Below are 23,448 nucleotides of genomic sequence, written 5' to 3'. Positions count from 1 at the left end.
TTAAAATTCTGTTCCTCAAATGCCAGGCGCGGTAGCTCATGCCTGTAACCCCAGCACTTTGGGAGGCCAAGGAGGGCAGATCACGAGGTCAGGAGCTCCAAGGGCAGCCTGGTTAACATGGTGAAACCCCGTCTCCACTCAAAATATAAAAATTATCTGGGTGTGGTGGCAGGTGCCTATAATCACAGCTACTCGGGAGGCTGAGGTAGAATTGCTTGAACCCGGGAGGCAGAGGCTGCAGTGAGCCAAGATTGCGCCATTGCACCCCAGCATGGGTGACAGAGCAAGACTCTGTCTCAGAAAAACAAAAACAAAACAAAACAAAATATATATATATATATAAAATGTTCCACTAGAACCCCTTCTGGTATCAAAATCTGTATGAGTCAGGGCTCTCCAGAGGGCCAGAAATAATAGGATATACGTGTATATAAAAGGGAGTTTATTAAGGAGAATTCGCTCACACAATCACAAGGCAAAGTTCCATGACAGGCCGTCTGCAAGCTGAGGAAGAAAGAAGCCAGGAGTGGCTCAGTCTTTTTCTTAGCTGACTCCACAGTAATACCTGTGCTTCATATTTAGGACACTGCTGATGCTGCACTGATCTGCTATGTGAAAAAACAGATTTGATGCAGTGGCTCACACCTGTAATCCCAACATTTCAGGAGGCCAAGGCAGGTGGATTGCCTGAGCTCAGGGGTTCAAGACCAGACCGGGCAACATGGCAAAACGCTGTATCTATATTAAAAACAAAACAAAAACTTGTTCATATAATGGAAAAAGTATTTTCATATGCTGAAACATTTGGTAAATTAATTTAGCCTTCAGTAAATGAATTCCAAGCCTAATGAATTTGGAAAAGGTACTATTCTCTTTTTTTAAACGCTTAAGCACCAACACCATGAGATACAAAAAGAATTAGTTTTAGTGTAGATGAAGGTTAGAAACTAAAAAATCCGACCACCAAAGCAACTTCAGCTTACAAAGGTTCATTCCAAGACTGATGAATTGGGTGCCGATGAAAAGTTTTCAGTAGGAAGTGCTAAGTCATGAGCCTGTTATGTAAGCGCCTTGAGATTTGGACCCTGATGTTTTCTCAGTCTCATCCCCCAGTTCAGCAGTCGCCCAGCACAGCAGTGCACTATGAATTATCTGTTGGTGGATTCCCTGGTCTCAATCCCTTTGCTTTCCTCCCCACAACTGTCTGAGGTGTCCAAATAAAGCTCCTGATGCTATCCACATGCTGGTAATTCAAAAGTGGAGTAATATGTAAACACTAAGATAAAAGCTAGCTAAAGATAATTCAGGCCGGGTGCAGTGGCTCATGCCTGTAATCCCAACACTCTGGGAGGCCAAGACGGGTGGATCACTTGAGGTCAGGAGTTCAAGACCAGCCTCTGGCCAGTATGGTAAAACCCCATCTCTACTAAAAACATAAAAATTAGCTGGACATGGTGGCAGGTGCCTGTGCTCCCAGCTACTTGGGAGGCTGAGGCACAAGAATCACTTGAACCCAGGAGGTGGAGGCTGCAGTGAATGGAGATCCCGCTGCACTCCAGCCTGGGTAACAGAGCAAGACTCTGTCTCAAAAGAAAAATAGTAACAATAATTTTAATTGCCATAAGACTAGGGAAATAGTTAAATAAATAATTATTGTATTTAATTTTTATAAAAATAATTAAAGACAACCTGAAGGAGAACGGAAATACATGTTTTTTGTTGTTTTTTTTTGAGACAGGGTCTCACTCTATCACCAGGGTTGGAGTACACTGGTGTGATCACGGCTCACTGCTGCCACAACCTCCTGGTCTCAAGCAATCCTCCTGCCTCAGCATCCCGAGTAGCTGGGACCAATGTTGCACACCACCATGACCTGCTAATTTTTTTCTTAAGAGATGGGGTCTCACTATGTTGCCCTGGCTGGTCTCAACTCCTGGCCTCAAGCAATCCTTACACTTCGGCTTCCCAAAGTGCTGAGATTACAGGCATGAGCCACCGTGTCTGGCTGGAAATATACATTTTTCATTAACATATGGAAACTATCCTTCCCTAGCTCAATACATCTCTCAGCAGTAAGTAAGCCAGAGGGGCCAAGAGCAATCAGATTTACATTTATGTGTCTATCAAATCTATTTTGCCTCCACTGCTGCCCTAGTGACCCTAAGTACTATGACACCAACTGCACAGAGTAGGAAAAGTGCTAAGGTAAAGTAAACCAAGACTAAAAGGAAAATGTACAAAGTTTCCTTCTCTTTCAAACACAATTGTCTTCTCACTGGAAAAAACAAATATTAATTTTATTATGATTCTATCTTTATGTAAGTCTGAGCTTCCCCCCCAAAAAAACATACAAAAACACAGGCCATGTCTTTTCTTTTCTTTTTTTTTTTCCCAGACGGAGTTTCACTCTTGTTGCCCAGGCTGGAGTGCAATGGCGCGATCTCAGCTCACTGCAATCGCCACCTCCCAGGGTTCAGGTGATTCTCTTGCCTCAGCCTCCCGAAGAGCTGGGATTACAGGCATGTGCCAACACACCCGGCTGATTTTTGTATTTTTAGTAGAGAAGGAGTTTCTCCATGTTGGTCAGGCTGGTTTTGAACTCCCAACTTCAGGTTGGGAACTCCGCCCACCTCGGCCTCCCAAAGTGCTGGGATTACAGGCGTGAGCCACTGTGCCCTGCCGGCATTGTTTAATTTTAAGCTATTTTTATTCTTACTTAAATTTCTGTATATAGTAGTCCTCCCTTATCCACAATTTCAGTTACCTGTGGTCAATTAAGACCCCAAAATAGGTAAGTATGGTACAGATACTGTGAGACAGAGAGAGAGGGGCCATATTCACATAATTTTTATTTGAGTATATTGTTATAATCATTCTATTTTATTGTCAGCTATTGTTATTGACAGTTTTTTTTTTTTTTTTTTTGAGACGGAGTCTCGCTTTGTCGCCCAGGCTGGAGTGCAGTGGTGCGATCTCGGCTCACTGCAAGCTCCGCCTCCCGAGTTCCCGCCATTCTCCTGCCTCAGCCTCCTGAGTAGCTGGGACTACAGGCACCTGCACTATGCACAGCTAATTTTTTTGTATTTTCAGTAGAGACAGGGTTTCATTGTGTTAGCCAGGCTGGTCTCAGTCTGACCTTGTGATCCACCCACCTCGGCCTCCCGAAGTGCTGGGATTACAGGCGTGAGTCACTGCACCCTGCCTGACCTCTTCTTATCATGCCTAATTTATACATTAGAATATACCATAAGTATATATGTATCAGAAAAATACATAGTATATATAAGGTTGGTTACTATCCTTGGTTTCAGGCACCCAGTGGGGGTGCTGGAACATCTTCCGCATGGGTAAGGTGGGACTACTGTAATAGCTTTCTAAAAAAAAAACCACTAAGCGCTTACCACATGCCAAAAAAGAAATAATACAGAAGGTGCCTGCCCTCATGGAACTATAGTATAGGAGTGAAGACAAACACTTTACTAATAACTGAATAAGGAATTGATCAATTACAATGGTAATATGTTGCAAAAAAGAAAGCAGGATGCTCAGAGAACGAACAGCAAAGGCCAAGGAGGGCTTCTGTAGCGAAATACAGAGAACCAATAAGGAAGGCGGCCACGTGACAAGGGTTCCTGTCATAAAGCGGTAGAACTGCTTAGCCACCACCATAGCGTAGCGGGGGATGAAGGAGATGACTATAGGAAACGCCAATTCAGATCACGTGCCTACTGAACACTGCTGGGGGAGTTTACTGCATGTGGCCACAGCTTTGCCTAATTTCTTTCAATCAGTAGGAGGGCAAAGTTCACTTTGGTTCTGAGACAGCACCGAGATGGAAGCCTCACCTGGAACCAGAGAGCAGGCCTGTAGCTGTCTGATGATGTGGCTCAGCTCCCCCTGCAGATTAGCGCCACTGGAATTCTTGAGGGCCTCCAGCATGTTCTCCGCATCAACTGTCCCATCACCCTCAGCATCAAACTGGGCAAAGGCCTAAAGATAAGAGATGCAAGAAAATCAGAGCTGTTTCAAGTAACTCTTTCTTTTATTTAAAATTCTCAAGACCAGTGATTTATTTATTTTTGGTTTCGGGGAGAAGAGTCCATACATATCAATCAAAGATAAACTTAGAACAGGAACTCACTGTGCTTTGTAGGATGTATGTATGCAAGTACACACGTATACGCAATTTTATCATCTTATTTGTATTCCAACCTATATTCCAAGAGAGTAACCATTTAGTAATCCAAGAGAGTAATGATACAGTAAGTCTCCTTCCCATTAAATAATTTCAGAAGGAAGCAGCCACCGTCAAGTTTTTCAACTGGTTGCGAAGAGCCAGAATACAAAGAATTGGCTTAGAACAGAGGCTCGAGTTTAGCTGGGCTTTTTCTTTTCCTTGTTTGAGACAGAGTTTCCCTCTTGTCGCCCAGGCCAGAGTGCAGTGGCACGACCTCAGCTCACTGCAACCTCTGCCTCCCGGGTTCAAGGGATTCTCCTGCCTCAGCCTCCCAAGTAGCGGAGATTACAGGCACCTACCACAACGCTCAGCTAATTTTATCTTTTTATTTATTTTTTATTTTTTGTATTTTCAGTAGAGATGGGGTGTCACCATGTTGGCCAGGCTGGTCTCGAACTCCTGACCTCAGGTGATCCGCCCGCCTCAGCCTCCCAAAGTGCTGGGATTACAGACGTGAGCCACCGCACCTGCCTGGGCTTTTTCTTTTAAATACTCTGTGGACACAAGAGCTAACTTGGTTTATCTGTTTCACAGACCTCTTGTCGCTAACTTTTAATCGTAATCTAACTTGCCTCTTGCCCATGTTCGGCCATCTGGGGAACCTGGTACAGTAGAGATTTGGTTTAAATCTGCTCTATCGCTAGTCTGCTATGTGACCTTACCAAAGTTTCTTTACCTCCATAAGCCACAGCTTCTTGATCTGAACGATGGAGCAAATACTGTCAAACTCACAGGCTGCTGCCTGGATTAAGTAACATTTGAACAGAGCCCAGTACAGTGAAAGCACATCGGCCCTGTAGCATTCCCCTTCTCCTTTCTACCCTCATCCTCTGGTGTCCCTGACCCCCTTCCTTTACATCCTGCAAGACTTACCTCACTTAGTAACTGCCCTCTCTCCCCAGATTTCAATCCCTTCCTCAACAATGCCTTCTGTCCTCCTGCTGATACACTCACTCACACATTGCTCTCACCATGCAATACTTCAGGAGTCTTCAAGCCTCCTTTCCAAGTAACCCTCTCTCTTTCTTAAAACTCCTGCCCCTTTTTCTTATTTCTCTCCTCCATGAAATAGGAAAACATCCCACTGAGGTTTCATGACTAACATAAATACCCCTATTTCCATCATAGACCTCTGAACAATGCAAATTCCTGTATTTGAGTCCAAAAACCACGGGCATAAATGCAGTATGGGGGACAGTGAGCTTAGAAGCAGCATGGAAAAGATCACAGCATTATTTTCGCCTCTGTTCAACCTGGCAAGATTATCCAAAAAGTCAACAGGACCAAAGACTACACTAATCACGGTGTAACATTCAAAAGGAGAGGAGGTATTATCTTTTTCTACACTGACTAGACCCAATCAAGAAAGGTGAGTTTGGTTTTGAAGACACACACCAAAAAGAAACGAATGGAAGAGATCAGAGGACAGAACCCATGATAGACCAGAAACTGTGCCCTGTTGGGGGAATCTTAAGTGCGGGGAAAAGAGGCCTGGGAGTCACACAGTCCTGACACGCTGTAATGGGGAGGAAGGAAGCAGCAGTTAAAATTAATGTCATTGGAAGCAGCAGTTAAAATTAATGTCATTAATGTCATGAACACAAAGGGAACAACAGACCCTGGGGCCTACCTAAGCGGGGAGAGTGAGAGGAGGGAAAGGAGCAGAAAAAATAACTACTGGGTACTGGGCTTAGTTGCAATGTGTACAAGAAATCCCCGTGACATGAGTTTATGTCTATAACAAAACTGCACATGTATCCCCAAACCTAAAAAGTTAAAAAATAAAAATATGAGGTCGGGCACGGTGGCTCACGCCTGTAATCCCAGCACCTTGGGAGGCTGAGGCGGGCAGATCACCTGAAGTCAGGAGTTTGAAACTAGCCAGGCCAACATGGCAAAACCCCATCTCTACTAAAAATACAAAAATTAGCCAGGCGCGCTGGTAGGTGCCTGTAATCCCAGCTACTAGGGAGGCTGAGGCCGGAGAATCGCGTGAACCCGGGAGGTGGAGCCTGCAGTGAGCCAAGCTCTTGCCCTTGTGCTCCAGCCTGGGTGACAGAGTGAGACTCCGTCTCAAAAGCAAAAATAAATAAATAAAAATAAAAAGCTGTTGAAAATTAAAATATCACAACAAAACAAAAATCTCAAAGCAAAGGTTGGAAGGTGAAGTTGACCAAAGTGCCCACAAAGTAGAGCCAAAAGACGAAACTACGGAAATTGGGAGAAAAAAGCGAAGGAAAATCAGGAGACCAGTTCAAGAGGTCCCACATTAAATAACAGTTTAAGAAAGATGGAACACAGAAAATGCAGGGGAGGAAATCACTATCATTATGATTCAAGATAATTTCCCCAAACTGAAGGACATGAGTTCTGTGACTGCAGGGGCTGATCACCCCACACACAGAATAAAAGTGCATCACAGTGAAATGTGTAAGACTGAGGAAAAAGAGAAGTCCTACTTAGAGGAAGAAGAAACAGTCTCTATGTCAAAAGTCAAGAATCCGAGTGGGACTCAATCAGCAGTCACATGGAAGCCAGAAGGCAATGACAGCAGTGACTGCAGCATTCTGGGGAGTGCTCTTTCTAACCCAGAAGTCAACACTCAGCCAAAATCCCATCAGCTGTGAGAGAGCAGAATAAAATCATTCTTACATGTACAAGGTTCTTGAAAGATGAACTACTTAATCCTTTTTCCAGAAAGCTACCAGAGGATGCAGCCACCAGGATAAAGAAATAAGCCAAGATAGGAGAAAAAGGGGATCCCAACAAGAGAAAATGAGTCCCCGGGATGATGGAGCTTCTCAGATGACATCCGCACAGCAGACCGAGAGAGTAACAAATCTAGATTAAAGCAGATCAGAAGGATTCAGGAAATACTTCCCTGAGAAGACGAAGTTGATAGAATGCTCATGTGTTTCAACATATGGAGCGTTTCTGTTAGAGGAGATTTAGACAACTGGCAGAGAATCTGGGACTAAATTAACGATAAAACACCAAAAATTAGGAAAATCAAAGTACCTATTCAACTGTTAACGCCAAAGAAAATAAAAAGATGTATAAGAAAAAAAAAAAAAAAGGCCAGATGCAGTGGCTCATGCCTGTAATCCCAGCACTTTGGGAGGCTAAGGTGGGTGGGATTGCTTGAGTCCAGGAGTTCAAGACCAGTGTGGGCGATGTGGCAAAACCTCCTCTCTACAAAAATATACAAAAATTAGCCAGGCGTGGTGGCACGCACCTGTAATCCCAGCCAGTCGAGAGGCTGAGGTGGGAGGATCACTTGAGCCTAGGAGGTCGAGGCTGCAGTGAGCCAAGATTGCACCACTGTACTCCAGCCTGGGTGACAGAGCAAGACCCTGTCTCAAAAAAAAGAAAAAAAACAAAAACATGGTATTGCATGGCACAGCAATGTAAAGAACTTACGTAATCATAGTAAGGTAAAGGTCAAAGGGAGATTTAAACAAAATGGACAGAATTGTAGCGGGAGGACAGGGGACGTGCATGCACAGGCAAGGATGAGAAGGTGAAAGACAACTCAAGTCTCATCACTGACGGTGAAAATAAAATAGATAAAGCCTAAAACTGAGAACAATCACAAAGAACATAAACATATTACTTGGTAATACAGAGTTAAACACTCAAGAACCAGCTAGAGTTGAAAAGTAATTGCTCTTGGGGAATAAGACATTGGGGCAGGACAGCAGGAAACCATTGTTTCTTGTTCAAGTTTTGTCGGCTATATACTGTGCACATGTACAACTGACAAAAATAAAAGCTTACATTTTCTCCTTTTTTTTTTTTAGCCACCAGGCTGGAGTACAGTGGTGCGATCCTGGCTCACTTCAACCTCTGCCTCCAGAGTTCAAGTGATTCTCATACCTCAGCCTCTCGAAGTAGCTGGGATTAAAGGCATGCGCCACTATACGTGGCTAATTTTTATATTTTTCACAGAGCTGGGGCCAGGCTGGTCTCGAACTCCCGGCCTCAAGTGATCCACCTGCCTTGGCCTCCCAAAATGCTGGGATTACAGGTGTAAGCCACCTTGTCTGGCCAAAACCAAAATTTTCAGTGTCCAAACATGGGGATAGACTGAATGAGATTTAAAACTTTTTTTGTGGCCGGGCGCGGTGGCTCAAGCCTGTAATCCCAGCACTTTGGGAGGCCAAGGCGGGCGGATCACGAGGTCAGGAGATCGAGACCCTCCTGGCTAACATGGTGAAACCCCGTCTCTACTAAAAATACAAAAAACTAGCCGGGTGCGGTGGCGGGCACCTGTAGTCCCAGCTACTCGGGAGGCTGAGGCGGGAGAATGGCGGGAACCCGGGAGGCGGAGCTTGCCGTGAGCCGAGATCGCGCCACTGCACTCCAGCCTGGGCGACACAGCGAGACTCCGTCTCAAAAAAAAAAAAAAAAAAACAAACAAACAAAAAAAACTTTTTTTCTGAAGTAGTGTGATACTTCCTCTCCTCTAAATAAATTTAAGCAAAAATGTACCAACACAAAAAGGTGAAGATCATTAACTGAAAAAAGGAGGTTACAAAAGAATAGTAGAGAATGATCTTATGTTAGTTTGAAGAAAACTAACTTCAAGATCGGCATAACACTGTGTGTGTGTGTGTATGCATAAAAAAGACCTGAAAGAATAAATATTAAAATGTTAATAGTGGACCAGACGAGGTGCCTCACGCCTGTAATCCTAGCACTTTGGGAGGCTGAGGTGGGTGGAATTCACTCACTTGAGGTCAGGAGTTCGAGACCAGCCTGGCCAACACGGTAAAACCCCATTTCTACTAAAAATACAAAAATTAGTCAGGCCTGGTGGCACACACCTGTAGTCCCAGCTACTCGGGAGGCTGAGGCACGAGAATCACTGGAACCCGGGAGCTGGAGGTTGCAGCGAGCCGAGATCATACCACTGCACTCCAGCCTGGGTGACAGAGACTCCATTTCCAAAAAAAAAGATGTTAATAGTGGTAATATAATGTTTTGTATTTTCTTATTCTTTTTTTTTTTTTTTTTTTGAGACGGAGTCTCGCTCTGTCGCCCAAGCTGGAATGCAGTGAACGGATCTCAGCTCACTTCAAGCTCCGCCTCCCGGGTTTACGCCATTCTCCTGTCTCAGCCTCCCGAGTAGCTGGGACTACAGGCGCCCGCCACCTCGCCCGGCTAGTTTTTTTTTTCTTGTATTTTTTAGTAGAGGCGGGGTTTCACCGTGTAGGCCAGGATGGTCTTGATCTCCTGACCTCATGATCCGCCCGTCTCGGCCTCCCAAAGTGCTGGGATTACAGGCTTGAGCCACCGCGCCCGGCCGTATTTTCTTATTCTTGCTTATCTGTATTTTTAATTTTCTGAAATCTACATATATTGCTTTGATAATAAAAAAAAAGAATTTTTAAACATTAAGAAATTTTAAGCACAACCCAAATACAAAAAGTGGAGCAGGCCTGGTGCGGTGGCTCATGCCTGTAATCCCAGCACTTTGGGAGGCCAAGGTGGGCGGATCATGAAGTCAGGAGATCGAGACCATCCTGGCTAACATGGTGAAACCCCGTCCCTACTAAAAATACAAAAAAGTAGCCGGGCGTGGTGGCGGGCACCTGTAATCCCAGCTACTCAGGAGGCCGAGGCAGGAGAATGGCAGGAACCCGGGAGGTGGAGCTTGCAAAGAGCCGAGAGCACACCACTGCACTCCAGCCTGGACGACAGAGCCAGACTCTGTCTTGAAAAAAAAAAAAAAAAGTGGAGCAGGTGGGGGAAGGAGGAGGTGGCACAGAGCACAGCCTCGTATTCCCTGAGGCCTTGTGGTGTGACCACTACACTACCAGATACTAGCTCGTTACCAACTTGTTCATATTATAGCATACTGAGAAAATAATGATATTCGTAAGACTCAAGGTCTGAGGAGATGAGCACCGCTATCATTCATTCGGTTGGGAATGACACACAGACTGGGAAACTCTGCATCGATATTTGGGCACTCGTTAAACGCCAGGCACTAAGGAGAGCATTTTAGATGCTACGATGTCATTTATTCCTCGTAACAGTAACAGTACTATTAACCTCCCCATCTTATAGTTGTACAGAGAGGTCCGGTAACTTGCCTGAGGTCATGCAGCTAGTGTTTGCATCTAAGGCTCCAGGGTTCATGGTCTTCACCACAACTCCCATCTCCTTCCTTTGACCAGATAACCCCTGGAGTTCCTTACCGTCTGGAGACCAAATGCTTAAAACCTCTTAGTGCCGTTACTTTCCTCCATCTGTAAAACTTGCTCTCAGCACCTTCTGTCCAGGTGAACTCCTATCAACTGTAGAAGTGAAACTTCCACAAAAACTTCCACAAATCAAGCACTCCCTGCACCTCCAACTTCCTACACAATTCCTGCTGTGTATCGCTAATAAAAATTCTATACAACCAAGTCTATAAAAATAGTGACAATTTTTGCTATCTTTTTTTTTTTTTTTCTTTTTGAGACAGGGTCTCCATGTACCACCCAGGCTAGAGTGCAGGAGCGTGATCACAGTTCACTGCAGACTTCATCTCCCAGGTTCAAGGGGTTCTCCCACCTCAGCCTCCTGAGTGTCTGGGACATGCTCAGCTAGTTTTTTATTTCTTTTGTAGAAACAAAGTCTCACTTTGTTTACCCAAACTGGTCTCGAACTCCTGGGGTCAAGCAATCCTCCTTCTCTGGCCTGGCAGACTGCTGAGTTTATATGCATGAGCCACTGTGCCAGGCCATTTGTGTTATTTTTAATAGATTCTATTGATTCGTCAATAGTTAACGAATATGATATAAGGGATTTTCGAACAAAACAAAAACAAATAATTTCGGCTACGAAAAAAATTACCACAGCTTTGTGAACAGCTTCACCAAATAATTATATAATTTCCTAACACTCAGAAACTGACTGTCTTAAGAAAAGAAATGTTCAGGTTCGCTACCCAGGAGTCTGAGGTAGGAAGATGACTTGAGCCTGCGAGTTCAAGGCTGCAGTGAGCTGTGGTCATACCGCTGCACTCCAGCCTGGGTGACAGAGAGAGAAACTGGTTTTTGTTTTTTTAAGTATGTTTACATACTCTCCCTAAACCTCAGCTTCCTCATTAAGCTTGGGTTTTCTTGACTGTAAAATGGACTTAGATGTGAAACAGGGTTTAGTGAGTATTAACCAGGATAATAACGTAAACAAATTCTATAAACTAAGGAGTACCCTATGTTACCTATTGCCATCAGTTTTGAACTTTAAATGTAGTTTCAAAATCCTGGCCAAAAGACTTTACAGAAGCCCATTTACTCACACATTCATTCAGCACTGTCTGGTAAGTTGCCATTATATATACGCGCACACACACACACAGTATTAATATTACATTATATAAATATTATATTATATATAATACATATGTGTGCGTATATATAATGGCAACTTATCAGATTATATGTTATATTAATATAACATACAATATGTAATATGTATTATATATATTTTAATATACCTGATCCTGTGCTTGGTTCTGTGGATACAAAGATGAATAGGGCACACATAGTCCTTTCCCTTCAAAAACCTCACAGCCTAGAAGACAGATCTGTAAACCAACAGCAGCAGTGTAATAGGTGTGATAATTATGATACGAGAACTAAGAGTATCAACTATTTACAACAGCCAGTGTTAGTGAGCACCAGGCAGAGTTCTAAGCCCTTCATATGGATCAACTCATATTTTCCACAACAACTCTAAAGGTAGGTACTACCTTTTTGCTGGTGAGGAACAGAGAGGCTAAGTATTTTGTTTAAGGCATATGGTGAGTACATGATGTAGCTTGAATGTGAAGCCTGGACTGATTCCAGATGCCACAATTAACCACTATACCAAGGGCCAACAGTCACTGCAGGGATGAGAAGTCCAGGACGGGGAGGGGCATTTGGGGAAATGGCCCAGAGAAAAACAACCCTTAAACTGCACTTTAATGGATAAATAGGAGTTTGAAAGTATATGGCCAGGGAGAGGCAATCTCGGGTAGAGGGGACAGAGTGTGAGCATACATAAAGACTGCATGGCAGATGGTGAGAACTATCACCTGGCTGGTGTGGCTGGAAAGGAACAGGGCAGGTGATGAAGACAGAGCCAGAGGTCAGAATAAAAAAAGCCTGGCAGACTCAGGATGAAGAGCTCAGATATTATAGTAAGGGCACCATGGAGCCACTGGAGACTATTAAGGGTGGAGAGCGCTGATCACCCCAGATCTACGTAAGTTCTCTTATGTATGGACCTACAAATCTCTTAAAGTATGTGCCTTTGTGCTGGGCACGGTGGCTCACGCTTGTAATCCCAGCACTTTGGGAGCCTAAGGCGGGTGGATCGCTTGAACCCAGGAGCTCAAGACCAGCTTGGGTAACATGATGAAACCCCGTTTCTACAAAAAACAAAAAAATTAGCCTGGCATGGTGGGGTGCACCTGTAGTCCCAGCTACTTAGGAGAATTCCTTAAACCCGGGAGGTGGAGGTTGCAGTGAGCTGAAATCACAACACTGCACTGCAGCCTGGGCAACAGAGTGAGACTCCATCTAAAAAAAAAAAAAAAAAAAAGGTGCCTCTGTACTGCCTGAATCCGTTCTCCGGTGTCTCTGAGAGTGGTCAGTCACCTTCTGTTACACACCAAGAAACAATGCAATACTTTTTCTCATCAGTTACAATGTACTCTGATATTTTCTCTATTTTTTTTTTTTTTCGAGACGGAGTCTCGCTCCATCGCCAGGCTGAGTGCGATCTTGGCTCACTGCAACCTCCGCCTCCCGGGTTCAAGCGATTCTCCTGCCTCAGCCTCCCGAGTAGCTGGGACTACAGGTGCATGCCACCATGCTCAGCTAATTTTTGTATTTTTAGTAGAGACGGGGTTTCACCTTGTTGGCCAGGATGGTCTCGATCTCTTGACCTTGCGATCCACCTGCCTTGGCCTCCCAAAGTGCTGGGATTACAGGCGTGAGCTACCACACCTGGCTTGATATTTTCTATTCCATTCTATTCTGTTTCATTTTTTTAATAAGCAGGTTAAGACTCACTAAATAGATTTCCAACCCACTAAAGGAGCAGTATGAAACACAATGCCTTTGGAATGTGGGGCCCAAAACTCATCTCAGTACTCTAGGTCTAGTCTAACAGTGCAAAGCAGAGTAAGTCTACCTTTGCCTCCCTAAAACCAGAGTAACACTCCCTGTTTCCATGAAGCCAACATCCATCTCCACACAGATGCTACCTGGTCTGCTGTACTCTTCCTCTTCCTCTCTAATTCAGGGCTCTTCCTATAGCACCTTCCCACTATGTGCTCTGCCACCCACATGACACTATTTTGGCAGCACCCAAGTGCAGGCACTATGACAGGCACCAGGTGGGAGATAAAAAGTTTAACAGTGTCAAACTAAAACAAGAAACCTGGATTACAGGATTGTGACAGATTTACCACTTCTTCTCCACGATGAGATCTGGACCAAGACTCTTGGCCTCCTGAAGTCTCGATCCGGCATCTCGCCCAACTTTTTTCCCCCTAGCTTGTTGTAAGGATCCAAAAGATCATGAACAAGATGACGCCTAGTGAACTTCAAAAAAACATTATTACAGCCGGGCGCGGTGGCTCACGCCTGCAATCCCAGCACTTTGGGAGGCCGAGGCAGGCGGATCACCTGAGGTCAGGAGTTTGAGACCAGCCTGGCCAACATGGTGAAACCCTGTCTCTACTAAAAATACAAAAAATAAGCCGGGTGTGGTAGCAGGCACCTGTAATCCCAGCTACTCGGGAGGCTGAGACAGGAGAATCACTTGAACCCAGGTGGCGGAGGTGGCAGTGAGCAGAGATTGCGCCACTGCACTCCAGCCTGGGACTCTGTTTCCAAACAAAAAAATGGCCAGGTGCAGTGGCTCACACCTGCAATCCCAGCAGTTTGGGAGGCCAAGGCGGGCGGATCACAAGGTCAGGAGATTGAGACCATCCTGGCTTACATGGTGAAACTCTGTCTCTACTAAAAAAAATACAAACAATTAGCTGGGTGTGGTGGCGCACGCCTGTAGTCCCAGCTACTCAGAAGGCTGAGGCAGGAGAATCACCTGAACCCAGGAGGCAGAGGTTGCAGTGAGCCGAGATGGTGCCACTGCACTCCAGCATGGGTGATAAAACGAGACTCCGTCTAAAACAAACAAAAAAAAAACAGTTAAGTTATTACAATCTAGTTAGAAAGCCATATTGATCCACTTTGTGGACAAGAGACAGAAAAGTGGGCTGGCTGAACTACAGATCTCCATCTATTTGCCTTAGCCTGAGGACAGCATGAGAAAGGCTCAGGCCCTCATCCATTCCTGTTTAACCTCCTCAACCACTACTGGGATCAAGACCACGTTACATACATACATGAAAATGGTTACCAAAAGCCTCACAGACCAGGCCAGGAGTGGTGGACCACCCCTGTGATCGCAGCACTTTGGGAGGCTGAGGCGGGAGGACTGCTTGGAGCTCAAGAGCTTGAGACCAGCCTGGAGAACACGGCGAAACCTCATCTCTACAAAAAACACAAAAATTAGCTGGGTGTTTGGTGGTGTGCACACGTAGTCCCAGCTACTCGGGAGGCTGAGACTGGAGAATCGCTTGAGGCTGGGAAGTGGAGGTTGCAATGAGCTGAGATCGCAACACTAGAATGCAATGCACTGGCTTAAATAAGAAGGCTGCATGGCGGCTCCACTTGAAAGAAACACACTCCATCAGTCAAAAACTCTGGATCTGATCTTACTTCTGCCATATCCAAGGCCTCAGGTTACTCATCTGTAAGAATGTCCTTGTCTACCCAGCACTTTGAGAGGCTGAGGTAGGCGGATCACTTGAAGCCAGGAGTTAGAGACCACCTTGGCCAACATGGCGAAACCCCATCTCTACCAAAAACGAAAAACATATATATATACTAGCCGGGTGTGGTGGTGCACGCCCGTAGTCCCAGTTACTCGGGAAGATGACACAGGAGAATCACTTGAACCTGGGAAGCGGAGGTTGCAGTGAGCTGAGATTGTGCCACTGCACTCCAGCCTGGGTTGACAGAGCAAGACTCTGTCTCAAAAAAAAAAAAAAAGAAAGAAAGAAAAGAATATCCTTATCTAAAATAAAATATTTAAAGAGCTGTAGGTCGGGCGCAGTGACTCACGCCTGTAATCCCAACACTTTGGGAGGCTGAGGCGGGTGGTTCACCTGAGGTCAGGAGTTTCAGACCAGTCTGGCTAACATAGTGAAACCCCCGTCTCTACTAAAAACACAGAAATTAGCCAGACATGGGGGCAGGCACCTGTAATCCCAGCTAATCGGGAGGCTGAGGCAGGAGAATTGCTTGAAACCAGGAGGCAGAGGTTGTAGTGAGCCGATACTGTGCCACTGCACTGCAGCCTGGGCAACAGAGTGAGACTCTGTCTCAAAAAAAAAAAAAAAAAAAAAAAGACTGTTATAGAGGCTGGAATAAACATCTTGGAACTGAACTACAACCACAGAAAACAGGCCGGGCGCGGTGGCTCAAGCCTGTAATCCCAGCACTTTGGGAGGCCGAGACGGGCGGATCACGAGGTCAGGAGATCGAGACCATCCTGGCGAACACAGTGAAACCCCGTCTCTACTAAAAATACAAAAAACTAGCCGGGCGAGGTGGCGGGCGCCTGTAGTCCCAGCTTCTCGGGAGGCTGAGGCAGGAGAATGGCGTAAACCCGGGAGGCGGAGCTTGCAGTGAGCTGAGATCCGGCCACTGCACTCCAGCCTGGGCGACAGAGCGAGACTCCGTCTCAACAAAAAAAAAAAAAAAGAAAACAGTAACAGTACCAATTACAAACAACACTTACTGAGCACTGAGCAGGTGAGCTTGTTTTAATGGGTGAGGCAACTGAGACACTGTGGTCAAGTAAGTTGACCAAAGTCACCTGGCTTGAGAATGGTGGAACTAGAACTTGCTCACAGGCAGGTTGGCTCGAGGCCCAATTCTCAAGCTCAGTCTAAAGAACAGCAGAATGAGCAGACTCGTAACATGGCAAACCTGCTGATGCCGGGACAAGCTAACTACACCCGCCCAGGTTATTATGAAAGGGGTCCCTTTTCGGAGGAGGGGAGGGGCAGCTTGCAGGCAATGAGTACCAAGGTCCCAGCCAGTTCAGGCTCTAGACTAGGTGCTACAGTATCACTCTCAAAATGTGCCATGCCCTCTCACTTCAGTATATTTGCATACGTTATGCCTTTCAAATGGAGTATCCCCTTCTTCCTTTGCCAGGCAAATTCTTCCAGCCTCTCAAGCCTTGTTTTAGTGAAGCCTTTGTCAAACTCCATGCTGCTGGTAAGTGCTTCTCTGTGGTCCTTGAAATTGGAGTGGGCTTAGGATGGAGCAAGGAGCAGTTAGGAGAGGACAGCAAAGGACAAAATTCCCACACACATGGGAAACGGGATAATGAAGTGGCTGCTTAAAGAGCACTGGGAGGGCCGGGCGCGGTGGCTCAAGCCTGTAATCCCAGCACTTTGGGAGGCCGAGGCGGGTGGATCACGAGGTCAGGAGATCAAGACCATCCTGGCTAACATGGTGAAACCCCGTCACTACTAAAAATACAAAAAAAACTAGCCGGGCGAGGTGGCGGGCGCCTGTAGTCCCAGCTACTCGGAGGCTGAGCCTGGAGAATGGCGTGAACCTGGGAGGCGGAGTTTGCAGTGAGCCGAGATCGCGCCACTGCACTCCAACCTGGGCGACACAGCAAGACTCCGTCTCAAAAAAAAAAAAAGGGCACTGGGAGACAAGGGTAGAAGGTGTAAGAGTGTAAAGCCTGCTCCACTATTCAGAAGTGATTTGAAGGCAATGGGGAGCCACTGAAGTTTCTAAAGCAAGGCAGGACCATGGTGAGGTGGTATTCTGGAAATAGGGAGAGACAAAAGAGCTGTGTGGCCTTTCCTCCAAAGCTCTCCTAGGTCATGAATTTCTCCAAAGAAACCAATACCATCAACTCTCCCACAGCAAAGCACGCAAAGCCGAAGTAAGCAAAAATAATCTCCATTCGGCCAGGCGCAATGGCTCACGCCTGTAATCCCAGCACTTTGGGAGGCTGAGGCGGGCAGATCACAAGGTCAGGAGATCGAGACCATCCTGGCTAACATGGTGAAACCCCGTTTCTACTAAAAAATATGAAAAATTAGCTGGACATGGCGGTGGGCACCCGTAGTCCCAGCTACTCAGGAGGCTGAGGCAGGAGAATGGCGTGAACCTGGAAGGTGGAGCTTGCAGTGAGCCAAGATTGCGCCACTGCACTCCAGCCTGGGCGACAGAGACTCCGTCTCAAAATCATCATCATCTTCAACATCATCATCATCATCATCATCTCCACTCACCAAGAATCTTTCCTGTACTGCCTTATCACCATCCACAGCCAGCCATCCCTTACCAAAGACATCCTGTGTACAATGGTAGTGCAGGCAGGTGGCTGGCGGCCTCACAGCCTAGCTGCACAAGGCCAGACAGTATGCTCTAAGTGCCAAAGGATCTGTACAGAACAGGTAACAGGAGCCTCAGGTGTAGGGCTAAAAACACCATTAAGGAGACACTATCTGAATCAAGCCACAGAAGACATGGTGCTGACCAGGTGACAGTGCCAAGGTGGGGAATCTTCAAGAACTGATAGCAAGGTCCGTACATAGGACAAAGCAGGCATCCCACTAGCCAGCACAGGGCTCGTGCAGGGGGAAGATAAATTAGGTAAGGGAGTTAGGGACAAAGCAGGTATCCCACTAGCTAGCACAGGGCTGGTGCAGGTGGGAAAGGGAAATTAGGTAAGGGAGTTAGGCTGATGTATGGGCTTCAACCAATTCAGACAAATACATATTTGGTCCCTCAGGTAGTGGACAGCCAAGGGCTCCCGGCTGAGGGCAAGAAAAGCTGGCAGCCTGCTGTTGCTTTATGGTGCACACACACAGCTCTTACAGTCTATAGTCTTAAAAGGGCAGATAATCGCATCTGCATATTCCTACGGGCAGAGTTCCTGGGCTCGAAGCCATTCTAAATAAGTTGACTAATACTTTTCACATAATAATACGAAGATGGGCATAGGGCTTTTCTACAAACTTCCTGTAAACCCAAAAGTGCCTAAGAACCTTTTAAAGTTTTCACAAAAACCATATTTAACTGTTTCCTTCAATGTCAAGAAATATTTTATTATTAAAAGGTTACAGACTGAATATAAAATATGAGGTTTGAGTGTGTGTGGACTACAACTTCCACAGTCTCCCAAAGCACCTGGGCATTGGCAGCCACCCAGGACTGTGCTAAGACAATGAACAGAGATGAATCAAAAAGGCCCTTCCCTTACAGCTTACCACCCCATGGATTTCACAAAGCAGGCACCAAAACTCTGTGGCAAATTAGTAAAACAGGACCTATTCATATGAAATTTCACTTTAGGGTCATCTGTTGTCACCCTGTGCTCAGCATGCTTTTCTGCCCTAGATTTTCTAGAATCATACTCTAAGGGTATAAATATCTAATCTATAACCTCTGATGTGAAATAAGAACTTAATTTTAATTCTATTTCCCCTCTACATGGCAGTCAATTAAATATTGCTCCTGTGAACAAACTAAAGAGTCCTTTCTCCCTGGATCACACCTACCACAAGAAAAGGTGTGTTGTACTATAAAATGATAAGGCTTCAGACTTTGGTCCATGGTCTAACTCCAAGAACGTCTTTAAAGAACACCTCCTCAAGTAACTGAGGTCACAGGAATGTGAAAGCAAGACAGCTGCGTGGACACGAATGGCAGTGTAAGCTGGGAAGCCAAAGAAGAAACATGGAACACTTGGAAACTCTCAGCATTATAATAAACCAGGCACAGCCATGGCAATTGTTCTACCATGTTAGCTCTTATAAAAATGAATGACGGAAACAACTTGTCATTTTAGTTGCTACTATAATGACATTTTATTATTTCACAAGCCCTTCATCTTGTAGTAAAATATAGCAATATACTCTCAAAAGCTTAGATGTAGATTAACAACACAGAATTAACTGTGTAAGTATACACAAAGGTATACACTTACTCAAGTCTAAGGATAGACATTTTTAAAGCACAGACTCAAATGCATGGCTAATTCCTATATCGTTTGGCTAGTCCTAATTTACTAGTCCTTACAGACAGAGCAGCCATCGTGAGATTATCGGGAGAGGGTAGCAGCCACTGTGAGATTATCACGATCAGGTTTTTAAACCTTGGCTAAGCCTCACTCACAGAATTGTATGACCTAGCTATGGGAATCAAAGACTGCCAAATATAACTCAATAGTTTCTCTCCCCTTCCTCAGTAATTAAGTCTTGAGTCTTAGCTGAATATATGGCCATGGAAAAAGAATCCCAGCCTCTCCTACAGCTGAATGCAGCCATGTGACTGAATTTTGGCCTATGGGATGTAAACTGCCCGTAAGAGAGTGAGCATGGCTCTCTCCTTCCCTTTTCCCTTTCTTGCTTGTTGGAATGTGGGAAATGACAGGAGAAGGAGTCAACAGAATTACTAAGTGGAAGATGTCTGGGGAGGATGACAGCACAAGATGGATGAAGCCATGTCCCTGATGATGATAAAACTGCCACATCAACCCTGGACTGCCAACCTGAACATTTTCATAAGAAAGCAGCTTCTTTGTTTAAACCACTGGTGCATTAGGTTTTCTGTCCCTTGAAAAAGATTTGTCTATCCCTAATACACCATAGCAGACTTCTTCCAGATTCTCTGGACTTTGGACTTTTGTGGATACAATTTCCTCTGCCTGAAACGCTGTTACTATCTCCTGTAACACTGTCTGCTTTCAACATTCACCTGTGGGCTGAAATGTTACCTTCTCAGGTAATTCTTGCTTGAGCCGTAGGTGAGGTCAAATACACTTGCTACTTATTCCTTATACCTTCCCTTGGTTAACATTCACCATATCTTACAATTACTGGGTTAATACCTGTCTCTTCCACCACACTACATACTCTTTAAGAGCAAGTATCTGCTTTGTCCACTGTCATCCAAGTGAGTGGCACTCAATATACACCCAATAAACATTTGCTCAGTGAACAATAATGCCACAACCCCTCAGTGATTTCTGAACCACACCTTGACCTTATGAACTCTACACAAAGTTCTATTTCTGTCAGATCTCATCTCAGAATGTAAACGGTGTTTCTCTCCATTTGCCTTTGCACAAATCTGTAAAGTGCCAACTCCTTGAACAGTTCTGTATGGTTCTTTCCACTACCACTTCATATTCTCATAATACAGATAGATACTAGAGGGAAGGTGCTACATGTATTCTTGAAAAAAAAAAAAAAAAAAAGGAGATCTTTCACTAACTTACTTTTTTTTTTTTTTTGAGACAGAGTCTCGCTCTGTGGACCAGGCTAGAGTGCAGTGGTGCGATCTTGGCTCACTGCAACCTCCCCCTCCTGGGTTCAAGCGATTCTCCCACCTCAGCCTCCCAAGTAGCTGGGATTACAGGCACCCACCACCAGGCCCAGCTAATTTTTGTATTTTTTTTTTTTTTTTTGAGACGGAGTCTCGCTCTGTCACCCAGGCTGGAGTGCAGTGGCCAGATCTCAGCTCACTGCAAGCTCCGCCTCCCGGGTTTACGCCATTCTCCTGCCTCAGCCTCCCGAGTAGCTGGGATTACAGGCGCCGCCACCTCGCCCGGCTAGTTTTTTGTATTTTTAGTAGAGACGGGGTTTCACAGTGTTAGCCAGGATGGTCTCGATCTCCTGACCTCGTGATCCGCCTGTCTCGGCCTCCCAAAGTGCTGGGATTACAGGCTTGAGCCACCGCGCCCGGCCGTAATTTTTGTATTTTTAGTAGAGATGGGGTTTCACCATGTTGGCCAGGCTGGTCTCGAATTCCTGACCTCAGATGATCCTCCCGCCTCAGCCTCCCAAAGTGCTGGGATGACAGGCGTGAGCCACCACACCCGGCCACGACTATTACTTTTAAGGGCTGGGATGCCTTAAAGGCACTTTTTTCATAAGAAACACACAAACTACATTATCTGAATTCTGGCCCTGTACAGGAAGACATTCTTAAAATATTTTAAAAGCCGGCCGGGCGCGGTGGCTCAAGCCTGTAATCCCAGCACTTTGGGAGGCCGAGACGGGCGGATCACGAGGTCAGGAGATCGAGACCATCCTGGCTAATATGGTGAAACTCCATCTCTACTAAAAAATAGAAAAAACTAGCCGGGCGCGGTGGCGGGCGCCTGTAGTCCCAGCTACTCGGGAGGCTGAGGCAGGAGAATGGCGTAAACCCGGGAGGCGGAGCTTGCAGTGAGCTGAGAACCGGCCACTGCACTCCAGCCTGGGCAGCAGAGCAAGACTCCGTTTCAGAAAAAAAAAAAAATTTTTTAAAGCCTCTGATTTTAAAGTAAACAGAATCGTTTAAAGGCATTACCAATACCTGCTGGTTTACTGCTTTATGTACTCACCCTTTGTGGCCACTGAAGATTCGACATGGTTGGCTGACTCATTTTCACAAATTAAGTACCTTTTTTGTCATACCGTGGAGTTAAAAGAAATAGGATCCCAGGAAGGAGGTAGTGAGACATTAAAAACAAAAAAATAGGGTGGGAGTCGGGGGAGAGAGAGCATCAGGAAGAATAGCTAATGGATGCTGGACTTAATACTTGGGTGATGGGATGATCTGTGGAGTAAACCATCATGGCACAAGTTTACCTATGTAACAAATCTGCAAATCCAAATCCTGCACATGTACGCCTGAATTTAAAATAAAAATTGAAAGACAGAAAGAAAGAAAAAAAAAAAGCAAGAGATCCAGGTGATAGTCTCAGTTTTACTAATGATTCACTGGGTAACCCTGGATCAGTCTTCTTAACTCGAAGTGAAGTACCCAGTAGGTAACTCCCAAGATGCCTTCCAAGGAAAATATTTTGTTGCCAAATCAATTTGCTCTTAATGATTTAGCAGACATGATCTTGGTGATTATATGAAGAACCACATAATTGCAAGTATTCACTTGTAATTGTGAAATGACGTAGGAAACCTGGGACTTGCCTATCAGTTTCAGATCCTATGAAGGTTTAAATCAGTCTAACATATAGTTCTTTAAGGGTCTACAAACCAATGTGTATTCTGGGAAAGCTAGTTTTTGCGTCAGGAGGATAGGTTTCAGAATGTGAGCCTTTCCAGCATGTTACTACTGTCTTTCCACACTCATTCGGCGCCCACACTGAATTCCGAAGGGGCTGTGTAAAAACGTGGACAGGACAATATAAAAAATGGTTTTCAGCGCCACTCCTCCTATCATCTCTTTTCTCTCCAAACTGTTCTAGAACCTGATAAAAGGTCTCCAGAGAGTAGCGTCCATCAACTGCACAAAGGTCTGCATTACAACATACAGAGACATCTGGGCTTGTCCAGCCCTTCAGAGCAAGGACGGCCTAATAATGCAGGCTTTCCAGACCTCTCACATAGGATAGAGAGAGACAAGCAAACGCCTGGTGAAAAGCTGGAAACACCTCATATGGGTCCCCGCCTGGCCTCTCCAAAGCAAATGCCCACCTCTTCCTTCAGTCCCCTGGGGGCGACCGCTCCGCCCCACCCCCGCAGTCGCCCGCCGGCCCTGACCTCCTCGAACTGCTCGCTAGAGCAGCCGGCGCCGCGAGCCTCCAGCAGCTCCCGGAACTGCTCCAGAGTGACGGACTCTTCGCCGCGGCCCAGCCGCTCTTCCAGCCAGCGAAACAACGCGCCGCGATGCCTCGACACCAGCGACTCGCAGGGGGGTGTGGGCAGCAACGCAGCGGCAGCCTCTCGGAGCCTGGCCGGCTCCAGCAGCGCCGCGGCTGGCGGTAGCGCTGGAGCCACGAGGCCCGGGCCGGGGGTCGTGCCCGAGACCGCGGCCCAGTCCTGGTGTGGGCCCCAGCCCTCGCCCCCGGCAGCTGCCGCTTCGTCTTCACTGCTGTGACTCGGAGCGTTCCCCATGAGGTCTCCGTCTTGGGCGCCCGGCTCTGCAGCCGCCGCCGCCTCCCCTCCTCGACCTGTCAACCTCCGACAGCAGCCGGCGGGCGGGGACGGGGAGGAGACGACGGCGGCGGCGGCTGCGGCTTCCGGCTTCCTGGCCGTCAAGCGACGACTGCTGTCGCAAAGGCGCCGTCACGTAGGTAGCAGGCCTCTACCAACTCACGACAGCTGGGGGGGAGCA

At 46.1% G+C, this 23,448-nt stretch overlaps 1 protein-coding gene across 4 annotated transcripts in view; it reads right to left on the bottom strand.

Moving 5' to 3' along the window:
* Window positions 1–23,375, bottom strand: part of ZZEF1 (zinc finger ZZ-type and EF-hand domain containing 1) — a 142,441-nt gene extending 119,066 nt beyond the window's left edge. For 3 of the 4 annotated variants that reach the window (XM_033185045.1, XM_033185047.1, XM_033185048.1), the window contains exons 1-2: window positions 22,875–23,375; window positions 3,846–3,990 (exon numbers count right to left, since the gene is read on the bottom strand). In XM_033185045.1, the coding sequence (XP_033040936.1) occupies window positions 3,846–3,990; window positions 22,875–23,228 (499 nt within the window). In that variant the 5' untranslated portion in view covers window positions 23,229–23,375. The remainder of the gene's footprint in view (window positions 1–3,845; window positions 3,991–22,874) is intronic. The other variant, XM_033185046.1, reaches the window with a different exon arrangement.
* Between the last annotated feature and the right edge of the window lie 73 nt (window positions 23,376–23,448).

The sequence above is a fragment of the Trachypithecus francoisi genome, unplaced genomic scaffold (genome assembly GCF_009764315.1).
Source record: "Trachypithecus francoisi isolate TF-2019V2 unplaced genomic scaffold, Tfra_2.0 Lachesis_group20, whole genome shotgun sequence".
NCBI lineage: Eukaryota > Metazoa > Chordata > Mammalia > Primates > Cercopithecidae > Trachypithecus > Trachypithecus francoisi.
The sequence above is the reverse complement of the archived record's forward strand: the minus strand, read 5'-3'. Positions and strand labels throughout refer to the sequence as shown.